General features: G+C 44.7%; 2 protein-coding genes across 2 annotated transcripts; one reads left to right on the top strand and one right to left on the bottom strand.

The window, feature by feature from the left end:
- Nucleotides 1–6,824: 6,824 nt before the first annotated feature.
- LOC144106993 (uncharacterized) lies at nucleotides 6,825–10,436 on the bottom strand. Its single transcript, XM_077639968.1, has 2 exons — nucleotides 10,221–10,436; nucleotides 6,825–8,577 (listed from the first exon to the last, which is right to left on the bottom strand). The coding sequence occupies exons 1-2, from the start codon at nucleotides 10,336–10,338 to the stop codon at nucleotides 7,295–7,297; spliced, it is 1,401 nt and encodes a 466-aa protein (XP_077496094.1). The 5' UTR covers nucleotides 10,339–10,436; the 3' UTR covers nucleotides 6,825–7,294.
- Nucleotides 10,437–10,696: 260 nt separating this feature from the next.
- Nucleotides 10,697–12,232, top strand: LOC144106994 (lupus La protein homolog). The gene has a single exon (XM_077639969.1). It carries the CDS (start codon nucleotides 10,862–10,864, stop codon nucleotides 12,056–12,058), a length of 1,197 nt encoding a protein of 398 aa, XP_077496095.1. The 5' UTR covers nucleotides 10,697–10,861; the 3' UTR covers nucleotides 12,059–12,232.
- Nucleotides 12,233–12,832: the final 600 nt, after the last annotated feature.

The raw sequence follows: 12,832 nt of genomic DNA, 5'->3' as shown, positions 1-12,832 counted from the left end.
CCATATCTGGCTGCGAGACATCAAATTAATTTGGTTGATGAAAGTAAACATTGGACAGACACACAAACGCAGTCTTTTATTACTTTAAGTTGACGTTGCGGTTGGAAAAATAACCGATAAGCTCTTTTCAGTTGCTTTGAGCACCCATGTCCGCAAATGCAGAAGTTCAAAGGGGTTGGTTGTAACAGCCTCACAAGTCTATCATTTTTGCAGGTGGTGGTCCAAGAACTGAAAACTTGTTGGCAGGTTTGTCACTGCGCTTGCTGTGCTGGCAATACCTAAAAAAAATTAAGTTTCACAAATCTGGCTTTACTTAGCCAGCACAGCAATGTAGCACTGTGCATTTCAGAGGACCGCAGAAACTCTGCTTATACTGTCGTGTGAAAGAACTGATATAATAGTGATGCAAGCTATAGCAGAAAGTTTAGCTTGAAATGCATATGTTATATTACTGTAGCTCAGAGCCACAATGTTGCAGCTCGGAAAGTTGTGTTGGACTAAATTTTGTTAGAATGCAGTGCAGGATTGCGCTCATTGCAAAACAGGTCTAATTAGCTCCAACAGTTTCCCTTTGCACTGCTGGTTTGTGCAGAGCGTATCGCAGGAATTGTACATACAGATTGAAAGAGTACTAACTGCACGAAATTTTACTAATGACGAGTGTTCGATGTGCGTTACTTTTGTTAGGTAAAACAAGTGAATGCAGTAATGAAGCTTGTATGTTTGGGTGCCACACCTATCGAAGGCAATGAATGAGAAACAGTAGCTGCCTTCTGGTGAATTCAGTGTCATGCCAACTGTGCATTAAGATGGCAGTGCAGTTCAAATCAGTGGACGACCACAGGTTAGTATTTCTCGCATATAACCCTAACTCGTGTCTTCCGTCACTGTGAAAAAAAAAAATGGGTGGGTGTGTTTCAACGCTGCAGCTTTTAGCGCGCCCAGGCACGAGCAAGTGCCCAGCTACGTTGCACTGGCCAGTTTGTTCTTGTCCACTTAGCAAGAGAGTACCTCTAGGGTCTTGAGTTGACCATAATTGAAGCATTCCTTTCTCCCACCTCAACTTGGAAAAATGAGCATGCGGGTCTGAATGAATAGCGTGAAATTTAGTGAGGTATTTGCAGGCTGACAAGCTGTGTTTGGTACATTTGACATGCAGAATTTGATAAAAAAAAAAGTGAATTACTGTGCTGCAGTAGTTGTACTGCCTAAGTTCAGTCACCCTTAGCAGTCATGGCAATACTTGGTACATTCTGCATCGCATTTATACAGATCAAATGCTGGATAAAGAGTGATGATGCTTCCCACATACTGCACTTGTGAATGGCAGCAGGGATGTCCTCGCAGGGGCTCAACTGCAATCATACTCTACAATAGTGCAAAGAAAACCAGAATGAACATGAAAAGAAACGACACAGCCAGCGACGCAGTGCTAGTGTCATTCCTGTTTATGTTCATTGTCTTTTTCACATCATAAAGTATGAATAATAAGCAGCCTTTCCATCTTCTGTTCTTAATTTCAGGCCGAGCTTTGGTGACTGGTCAAAACAGTTTGTAGACTGGGCCTCCAATCTTTTGAAATCAAAGTAAAAAAAAAAAACTCCCCTCAAAACACTACTGCTGTAAATCAAAAACAAATGCAAAGTAACTTACTGTTAGCCTCTTTTGAAAGAATGGAGAGAGTGCAATCAAAGAAGACAAGGAAGTTACGCTGGACTGATGATGATTTAATTTATGGCCTGCAATGGGAATGTGGAAGTAACATCTGTGCCATGGGCAGAAGCACGTTGCACTTTGGAAGACGTCACAGTGCCAACAAGCAAAGAATTGCCTAAAAGGCATAGTGGGCGCAAGACAACAGGCACAATGAAAAAGATAAACGTTTGTTTTGCACTAGTTCTGTGTTTTCCATACCTCTTAAGCTTATTGAATAGAGCCTCGTCTCATAGCAGAGGCATATGTAAGGAGGTGGGTGCCTTCCCCCGCTCCCTTCAAGCAAGAAAATTTGCATTGGAAAAACATGCTGAACCCAATTTCTTCCGACAAAAAAATTCACAGAAAATCATGGTTCAAATGAAATGCCCTCTCAGCCGCCCCCTTCAAGAACGACCCAAACATCCACCCGTTGCATGGTAGCCTGCTTAAGTTGCTAGTACAATTTTGGAGGCAAAACCAGCAAACTGAATGGAATTAAACGCTGCAGATTATAACTTGACTGTGTGAAATTTGCCTTTGTAAGAAATAAAATATCAAATGATCATCTCTCTGGTGTGAATGAACAGAGAATGAGCTTACCGGCTTGGTCTTTCAAGTGGCATAAGAACATTCTTAGCGTGTAGAACACAAAACACAAACGTTATGTAGTAAGCAGCATTACTGGATGTCCTGTTTTTTGGTACATCAAGCAGCTCCTGGTAAATATAAAGTAGGCAAATCAGCCATAAAATGACAAGAATGACCTCATTTTTAAACTGACATCTTTTGTGCCATTAACAAAAATGCAGACAAGCTTTAACATTTTTCTTAATTCAGCTGAATGCATGCTGCCTTCTACTATAACATAAACGGCGAAACGAAATGCAGATGTTGCTCTTTTTTTTTTGTCTACTGCTTACCTTTATCTTGCGTCCGAACAGGCTGAGGGACAGCTTGAGCTTCTTTGAAACTTTGGAGTGGTGTTTGCGCTTGGCATCATGCAGGTTTCGAATCTGTATTCTGCCTGTCGCTCTTGTTTCGGCTTTTGATCTCGTTTGATGGTCCCGAAACACGTTACTTTGCTCTCACTTCCCTGGTGCAGCTTTTTTAGCAGCAACCTGCTGCTGTTTCAGTGTGCTACTAGCTGTTTTGTTTCCGCATCGCGATGGTCGATTCGCACGCAAGCGCTTGCGTCCTAGCAGGTGCAGGTAATTTATCGAGGCAGGGTAGAAAATCTCTAACCTAATGTCTTCAAAGGCCATTTAGGTACGCTTTTCCGTTACTGCTTCAGATCCAAAGAATACCTGTCAAGCGCCTTTTGCGGTGATGCAATCTGGCAGACGAACCATGCAACGGACAATCGAGAGCCGCAGCATGGAGTGACGGAATATCGGTTATATGATCCGGCAGTCAACGTCGAAGCTCTTCATAAAACACTGGCTTTTTTTGTCTGCTAAGTGGTTTTTCATGATTTAATTCCTTTTATGTGGCTAACCTATTTCGTCAGGTCTTGCAATTATTAGAGGTGATTTCGCAGCAGATCTGCTTCTTGCTTTGTCAATACAAATGTGAGATGTAAGATAATCAGCGGCGAGCTGGGAACACGGTTTATTCCTTTCATGTACAAGGCACTTGAACTGCAGAATTTCATACAAAAAATGCTTTGAGTGCGTGCAGCACTTTCGTTTTGTTATGCTTCATATTTTGCGCTGTTAGCCGTTATGCAGCGCTGATGGCGCTGCGTCACTAGCGCACTCGCGGTTTATATCTTACGACTTTCTTGCGTTCTATTTCCGGCATAATAGTGGCTTTTTACCACATTTTTGGGACTCTTGTTTTTCAAACGTAAGCTCGCAAACGCGCTGAAAAGCGTTCGAAGGTCTTCTTGGCCAATGCTCGGTCCCTTCAGCTGACGGCACTCATGTGGGGCCACACGTTCGGCTGGCCGCCACTCATTCAGTGCCGTACGTTCGGCTGGGACGAGCACGACACGTGCGTGGCAACCCACCACTAGCCACCGTACGAACCCTGCCATAGAGAAAGAGATTATGACGCTACTGCCACAAATAGAGACCCCGACGTTGCCAACAAGGACACATGGAGCCAGGAAGCGGGTGCAATCTCATTGTGCAGAGCGCGCTAGCAGATGCCGCGAGTAGGCGATGCTGTTAGTGTTAGCTCAGCGAGCCAAAGGTAGCACGAAGTATCTCAAGTGAACATATTTAAAAAATAATGTTGAATATAATAGCGTTGCATTCATGCAGCCACTGGCCTTGCCTTTATGAGAAAATAAAGGTTGATGTCAATTTTTTCGTCCACTTGTATTATGCAGTGGGCAGCTGAGAGACGTGTGTTAATTATCAGATCGTACTTTGTGGCAGCGCGTATATGCACGTAAAAGGATATATCAATAAAGCGACAGCGTGGTGAGCTGAGGTTCTGAGCAAAGCCTTCTGTGAAACGGGGCGATGGCAGACGCCACGTTGGTCGAGTTAAGAGATCTAATGTTTCCTAACCGATAGCAAAAAGCCAAAGGATGCTTAAATTGCTGGACGGTTAAGCTTCGCCTTTAAAAGTTGAACGCGACAGCGTATTGCAGCGCCGCCAGGGAGTCCACAGAACTCCATCGCCCATTCGGCGCGACGCCTTGCCCTTTGAAAACACCTTTGATTGCATTTTTTTTTCAATTAACTAAATGATCAATTACTCTAAATTTTCTTAATTACCATCATCAAGCATTGGCATTTTCATTCTGAGCATTTTGGCACCTTTGAACCCCCTTTCAATTTTTTTGTCATTTTTAATTAATCAACTAATTACAATGATTTCATTAACTCATCATCTATAACACACCAATCAATCACTAGAACCACGAATTACCATGATACGATTTTTTTACGCGGCCCCCGATTATTTCCGACATGCAGTGCAGACTACTATTATGCAGACGGCTTTTAGACCTAATGAGCTGTATATGCTGTCGCGTAAAACATTTTAAGTCTTGGGACCGTTCATATATTATTTCCAAGCTGTACTGCTGATCATTGAAGACCAGGTTAATTGCTTCGCTGCAGCATTCTTTTAGTAGGGTGACACCTACTGTTCACCATTTTGGACGACAGTAATTGTGCCCACCCCTACAATAGAGAGCTTATAAAATTTATTTGGAAGTAATACTTCGATGTTTGCAACTATCTAGCTGTAGCAATATTGAACGCTTTCATACATGAAAGACGCGAAAGTGTCGATTTCTGCAAAAAATATTTTGACGTGGCTAAATGAGCCTCTGCTCCAACATGGCGGAGACGCCATTTTGTAGTATATGTATCCAGTGGAGGGCTCCTGGACATTTAAACCCATGCACTGACATCGCACAGCGTCTTTTACACTTCGCCTCCATTGAAACACTGCTGCTGTTGACTGAGTCTGATCCCACTCGCTGGCTTTCATGCTAGCTCTGCATGAGAAATGAGAGGGAGGCCCCCCCCCCCCCCCCATAGCTAGCAACATACCACGAAAAGTGAGCAAGCAATTTTTTTTTCTATTTTTCTCGGCAAGGCGCTGCCTTGCAATTGTTCGCCTGCCATGCTAGAAGCGTGCAGAACCTGCTGCTCCTAACAGGTAGCGCCACATTGTGACAAGTAAGCGCTAACTACACAGTTACTAATCACCATGTGTGTATTACTGTAACCGCCAAACAACAAAACTAGTCAGGCTACCACCAATGTTGGGACTGCAGGATTTCGCCTGCTATTTGAGCACTTTACGTCTGTACGAAGAGGCTGCAGACTGAAGCTCGCTCGGGAGCTGGTACAAAATGAAATGGCAGAGCAACAGCTATTACTACGACCATTGCAAAAATAGTTTCTTGGTGTGTGAAATGGCAAATGTCAATTAATTTTGAAAAAACTGCATTTATGAGAATAACACTAAAAAAAAAAACCCTCTTCTATATCACTACACTGCTTGTAATAATTTTCCTTATGAAGTTACAGAATATAATATCTAGGCCTATGGATTTCTGATAACCTCTCTTGGACCAAGCATGTCGACTATGTTTCGGCAAATGCACTCCGGAAGCTTTTTTTTTTATTACGACGCTTGCTTAAGTTAGCAACCCCTGGTACATGCCTCCTTGCCTACAACACTATTATTAGACCAATCTTAGAACATGCAGTATTTGGGGCCCTTTTACAAAGGTAAACATAAACAAACTTGAAATAATCCAAAAGAAAGCAGTAAGGTTTATATATAACACTTACGGGCGAGCATCAGTCAGTGACCTAAAAAAAAGCGGCTTACTCTCTATTGCTAACAGAAATCACATATGTCGCTTAAAGTTTTTCTTTCAATTAATAATAATTTCAAAGTTGACACTTCCAATATCCTTACTTATTCCTCTGGGTACCAAACTAGAAATCGTCATTCTCTTTCCACAACACCATTAAATTCGCGAGTTAATTGTTTTAAATATTCCTTTTATCCAAGGACCATCACTGATTGGAATAACCTCACGGATGTTGTTGTCAGGCAGACATCTTTGCATTTGTTTGAAGGGCACTTGAAATGATTGTTGTTTATGACCTTGCCGCGGTATTTTCTTGCTGACTTTCTATGTGCAATTCTGTTTTGTTTGTGTCTATTTTTGTATGTGAACACAATGTTTCCCACCTGCTATGATCTTGTGCACAAGTTCGCAGTATCCATAAATAAATAAATAAATAATAATGAGAAAATGTTTCAGCAAAACTGTAACTCTATATCAACCAGAAAGAACAAGCTACACATACAGTAATATATATATTAGTTGAATGTGTTTAGGGGAACCTCCTATGTGCAGTAGATTTGATATAAAGGAGTGATTACTCATTAGCACCTATCCATGTGCCGCCATATGGCCATAAAGTAATACGTCCACAGCTGAAGAAAAATTCACCCTGGTTTTCAACAGAACCCATGACCACCACCTGTACGGGGCAGCCACTCTACCAACTAAGCCAACTAGGATGGCTAGCAGAAGGCAGGGCAAGGACAAATTGGGCAGTGCCTGTCAAGTTCTTTCTGTGTACTCGCCTCAAAATGTAGCATAGGATTACTTTTTCAAGAATACAAGAACAATCTGAACAACCTGAAATGTAAACAACGTTGGTTTAATATGTTCAACATACATTGAAGGTTGCTTATTATCTGCTGCCCACCCTGGTGGCTCAGGCCGCAGGGGAAAATTTTGACCATAGGGGTTACATTTCCACTGGAACAAAAAGCAACAAGTGCAATGCATCCTGCAGTGCCAATGAGCGTTAAAAGAACTGAAAGTAGTCGAAATAAACCTGGGGCGACTCCACTCCACTGCAGGAGCAGCCTTGAGACTTCAAACCACACGTGCCATGCCACACTTTCTTAAGTGCCGCACAGCATGAAACACAGCAGTTGGTTTTTAACAAAGACCTAGCAGCCAAACTGCCAATGGCTGCCTGCAAGTGCTTCACTGTATGCTAGCAGAACACATCACATCATTATGGAATAGTGGAGTCATTCAGTGCAGCTTTCACAAAAGAAAAAGTCACTTGGCCAGTTTTCCACTCTTGTGACATGGTGATCAAAGTTGACCTTCTGTTTGAAGGCCATGCAGCACTGGTGGCGCTGATATGGCTTCTTGCCCACGTAGATGGGAAGGTTCTCTGTTAAGTCCTCGATGGAAATCTTTTGCTGCAGTGAACGCACTAGTGTGGCTACTTGCCTGAATGGCTGCAAGATGCCTTATCAAGGTGGTTCTCTTCGTGAAGCTTTTGCTGCAGTGAGTGCACTGGTGCGGCTTCTCTCTGTGGATGCGAAGGTGCTCTGTCAAACTTTCACCTGTTGGGAAGCACTTGTTGCAGTGAATGCACTGGCATAGCTTCTTGTCCATGTGGATGCGAAGATGCCTTGTCAGCATGTTCCTCGTTGTGAAGCTTCTGGCACAATGAATGCACTGGTATGGCTTCTCGCCTGTGTGGGTGCGAAGGTGCTTCGTCAGGCTGTCGCTTGTTATGAAGCCCTTGTTGCAATAGCTGCACTGGTATGGCTTCTCGCCCGTGTGGATGCGAAGGTGCCTTGTCAGGATGTTCCTAGTTGTGAAGGTTTTGTTGCAATGGATGCATTGGTATGGCTTCTCACCAGTGTGGATGCGAAGGTGTTTCGTCAGGCTGTCGCTTGTTATGAAGCCCTTGCTGCAATAGGTGCATTGGTACGGCTTGTCGCCTGTGTGAATGCGAAGGTGCTCTGACAGGTTCCCACTCGTTGCAAAGCTCTTGTTACAGTGAATGCACTGGTACAGCTTCTCACCCGTGTGGATGCGAAGGTGCCTAGTCAGGGTGTTCTTTGTTCTGAAGCTTTTGTTGCAGTGAATGCACTGGTATGGCTTCTCACCTGTGTGGATGCGAATGTGCTTTGTCAGGCCATCGCTTGTTATGAAGCTCTTGCTGCAGTGAATGCATCGATGGGGCTTCTCGCCTGTGTGGACACGAAGGTGTCTTATCAGGATGCTACTCGTTGTGAAGCTCTTGCTACAATGAATGCACTTGTGCAACTTCCTGCCCACTTGGATAGGCAGATGACCTTTCAGGATACCCCCTTCTGCGAACTCCTTGATGCAATAACTGCAATTGTAAGGCCTTTCATCCATATGGACACTGTGATGATTTGCCAAGATGCTCTTCACTGCAAAGCCTTGGCCATGAAGAATGCTCTGGTACGTTTCGCCCGTATGGATGCAAAGATTGTCCTTGTAGTCAGCGTGCACAGATGCGCCACAGTCACACTCGGCACACAAGAGCTGCTGCTTTCCTGCTTGAGACTTTTGTTGAGGTGCTGAGCAGCACCTGATCAAAGTGGGGACCGAGCCTGCACAACAGAAGAAAGCATATGTTTCCAAATGTAAGGGATTCGAGTCTGTGCATACATTAGAGCGGGCCAGCCTATATATAAAATTTAAAGGACTATAGACATAAAATTTTTGCCTGTATGTTTTCTTTCAAATGATGCATTAAACATTAATATATATGGAGCACCATGTGATATTTGCCTATGACCACTAAATAATTTATAAGTGAATTTTTTTTGACGCTGTTTTGGTTTCATCAATTGAACAATGGTTGTGATGTGTAGTTGACCTCCAGTTCACTTGGGGAACAAAAATAGCAACAATATAACGGGTGTCATTCCAGCACTTGAAGCAGGCTGACCTAAGTGTTGCAGTGAATTAGACTTATGTATCAGTGTTTATATTGAAGGTTATTTTGTGCCTCACATGACCTAAATGTGAACTACACATCGCAGCCATTACCCGGTTGGAGAAACCGAGACAGCATGAGAGAAGAAATTCGTTTACAAATTATTCAGCGGTCATAGGCAGATACCATGCAGTGACCATTGTATTCTAATGTCTAACGAATTATTTGAAAGAAGAAAACATGGAACTAAAATCAGGTGAATATAATCCTTTATGCATAGTGACGATACTCCTACTGAAGTCTCATGTTGCTGGCACATGCAATGCGCATGTCAGTAGCGTAATGTACTGCCACCCAACTGCATCGCATATCCTGCCTCAAAACGCATACTAAAGCACCAGCTAACTATTCACAGCACACCATAAAAAACTGGAGTTGCTAAAAGGTTGACTCAAACACTGCTTGACATAACGAAGTGCCTACTCACTAAATCAGATGACACTGGAGTACCTAGGCTGACACAATTTCCACTGCGAGTCGGGCAAAAAACAAGTGCCCATCAAAGGCATGAGGAAGAGAATTGTGCAGGAGAGATAAGTCGGACCACCTGAGAGTGTCTGGGTGCAGAACATAAGTTGCGAAGCAGATGACACAAGTGAAGAAGACTATCTAAAAACAAAACAGTGCACACTAGTCCACTATCCAGACGGGGTGAAGGGCTACAAACTTTGGAACAACAAAGGTGATCACTTCTTTATTGGCAGGAAAGTCACATTTGACAACCCGTACTTCCCGTGCAAGACTACCCAGGTTGCAGGTGCCATTTGCAATCTGTGGCAAATGCTGTTGGAATATTTTTGATGTTGAGAGCTCAGATCAGTCTGTCCGTTTGGGCCATGGTGCCCTGTATTACTCCGCTGGCCAATCACAACAGTAAGCGAAATCAGCTTTTCAATGTTTGACTACATTAAACAAGCCAGGTACGAGAATTATAGAGCTTGTAATTTTTTTTCTAGTGATAATCTTCTTGTTTAGGTAGCAAGAAAAATTTTAACGGACTACTTTTTTTGTGTGTGTGTGGCGGAATTCCGCACAGTGGTCCTTAATGTGGGCGCAGCTTCACTGCAGACTTAAGTTGTATCCAACTACAGCTGCCAGTGCTATTTCCTGGAGCAAAAAGAGCAAGCTATGAGGCATCTCAATGACAACTGTTGAAGCAGAGAAAGTGGCTACGCGTCATGCCAAGATAGAAGCACTGTGGCTTTAAGTGCTTCAATCGTCGATGCATTAACTTATGGAAGAAGCGTGGTATACCTTTGCATTCTTCCTCCATGCTTGAACCAATACCTCTTGCAATCGCAGTTGTCATCGCTGCGCTGGCTTCGGGTCGGACTGGACAACTGGACGCGATGTATGCTTTATTAGAGGTCATTAATAGTCAGAGGAGGCAATGGTACCAATGATACAGAGAAATAAATTATGCCGCCACTGATAAAGTACCATAACACCGCGGAAATCAAGTGCTCAACTAGGTCCGCCACTATCATCATCGAAACTAATTTTTCTGTCTGCCTGTTTGTCTCATACCTTGGTTATGTTTTACCTGCAGTTTAAGTTATTAAATATTATTAAGCAATGATTACTAATTTTAAATCATAATACTTTAAAAAGTTTTATATGTTTGTGCATTACATTTATGGTTGATGCTGATGACAAGGCATTGAATCGGATATGATTGGCTCTAGACGACTGTAAACGACCATATTGTTGGGTCAGCTAGAACCGGCATAACTGGCATAACTGCGACAGCGAGCACGTGCGACGTTGTTAGCTGTGGCGGGGTGTCTTGCGTAGCCTTTTGTTCGTGAGAATTAGCTTGGATAGTGTTGCACAGCTTGCAGTTCTCTGCGCGTTTCAGCGTTGTTCGTCTACTGTCTACATTGCGGCATTCAGCGATGACAAACGCGGGTGCCGAGAACGCGCCGGCCGACGTGTCTGCGCTGGACGCCAAAATCATAAAGCAAGTCGAGTACTACTTCGGCGACTTCAACTTGCCTCGGGACAAGTTCCTGCAGGGTAAGGTCAAAGAGGATGACGGCTGGGTAACTATCCAGACCCTGCTGACTTTCAACAGGCTCAAGAGTCTTACCACGGAGGAAAACGTGGTCGCCGAGGCACTGAAGAAGTCTGCCAACCAACTGCTGGAGGTCAGCTCCGACGGAAAGAAAATACGCCGCAGTCCCGCGAAGCCGTTGCCTGATGGCGACAAAGAGCGTCAGAAGTTGGACGAGGTAACAGTGTACGCAAAGGGCTTTCCTCCCACCACCACTATCGACGAGCTGCTCGAATTCTTCGGACAGTTCGGACAGTGCATAAACGTGTTCATGAGGCGCTTTCCCGGCAACCGAAAGTTCAAGGGTTCTGTGTTCGCGACATTCACCACCAAGGAAGAAGCCGAGGGTTTCGTCGCCAAGGAGGAGCTCAAGTTCAACGAGCTAGAGCTGAAGCGCTCGATGAAGGTGGACTACGTGGCCAGGAAGAAAGAAGAACGTCAGGCAAGACTGGAAGAGAAAGCCAAGAAGAAGGCTGGAAACCAGGGAGGCGGCGGCGACGCTGCCGAAGAAGCGGAAGCGGAGGACGTGGTACTCGGCTGCCTTCTGCGAGTGACGGGACTGGGTAACAAGACGACCCGCGAGACCCTCAAGCAAGCTGTGGAACCGTACGCGGCGTTGGCGTTCGTCGATTACTCGCGGGGCAATCCGGACGCCATTCTGCGCTTTGTGGAGGAAGGCTCCGCGCAGGCCGTCCTGGCCAAGCTCGGGGCGCAGGGCGAAGGCTTGAAGGTGGACGATTGTGACGTCACTGCAACGGCGCTGGAAGGGGACGAAGAGTTGGAGTACTGGAAGAAGTTGGCGGCGGCCAAGCGAGACAGAAAGAATCGCTTCAAGCGGGGACAACGAGGGAACAGGGGTAATCAGGAGAGGGGTCGGGGCCATGGGGGCAAGCAGGGCGGCAAGAAAGGGGATCGGGATGGGCACAACAAAGGACAGAAGCGCCCAGCAGAGGAGGGTGACACTGCCGGCGGCGACAGTGCAGCTACTGACGAGGTCAAGAGGCCGAAGACTGAGAACAGTAGTGAAGCTGCTGAATGACAAGCGCAGCTTGCATGCAGTTCAAATATGTGTGTGTGGGTGTCCAAACGGTCCGCCTTTTGGGCAGTACATTAATGTTCATTTTCGTCACATGCAGCTCAGTGTAAGAACACTGTAATTGTATATGTTGCAGCACATCTTGCATTGCATTAAACTTGCATTATATCATTGTAATGCCCCTGTATATGGTCCCTTGTTCTGATCGGCACGTGGCTATGAGTTGACCAAGTGTGTGAAATGGACTTTTGGCTGCAATCCATTTCATTCATTTCAACTAATAGCTGTGCTGCTGCTTCAGGAGCTTTTGTCAACCCCAGGTGTGGTGCGGTGCTTTCGACACTGCCATTTCTGGAGTTTTAACACGTGGCATATTTAAGAGCCGTTGTTACCAAGTACATTAGTTCTGGAAACTTTCACACACTTCGCTCGACTTGCAAAAGACCTTTGCGTAGGCATGTGTACGGCAAAGACACCTTCTAAACACTCATTATGTGTGCTTCATTTTCAAAGCAGTCAGTACCAGCAATGCTGCAACATTGGAAATACTTTTGTGAGGGAACCGCCTCGCAATGCAGGTGAAACATTTTAGTAGCGAGGGTGGCGGTGTCACCACCAGGACTTGTGAAATTAACAGTATCTTGTGCCACTTGTTTGCTTGCACCAAGACTTAAAGACGAGCAAACTAGCAGAGAAGAAAAATTTTATGTTAGCTTCCTCAAAGTGCCTTGCACATGACTCCGAGAGTACCATAAAGGTGTGCCACATATAACACCG

Source organism: Amblyomma americanum, chromosome 10, assembly GCF_052857255.1.
Source record: "Amblyomma americanum isolate KBUSLIRL-KWMA chromosome 10, ASM5285725v1, whole genome shotgun sequence".
NCBI classification, from domain to species: Eukaryota; Metazoa; Arthropoda; class Arachnida; order Ixodida; family Ixodidae; genus Amblyomma; species Amblyomma americanum.
Note: the sequence above shows the minus strand (reverse complement) of the source record. Positions and strands in the feature narration are given on the sequence as shown.

Coding starts and splice junctions, on each gene's coding strand:
- LOC144106993 (XM_077639968.1), bottom strand. CDS start 10,338: ATGACCTCTAATAAAGCATACATCGCGTCCAGTTGTCCAGTCCGACCC. Junction 8,578..10,220: donor CATGGAGGAAGAATGCAAAG/GTATACCACGCT, acceptor TCTGTTGTGCAG/GCTCGGTCCCCACTTTGATC.
- LOC144106994 (XM_077639969.1), top strand. CDS start 10,862: ATGACAAACGCGGGTGCCGAGAACGCGCCGGCCGACGTGTCTGCGCTG.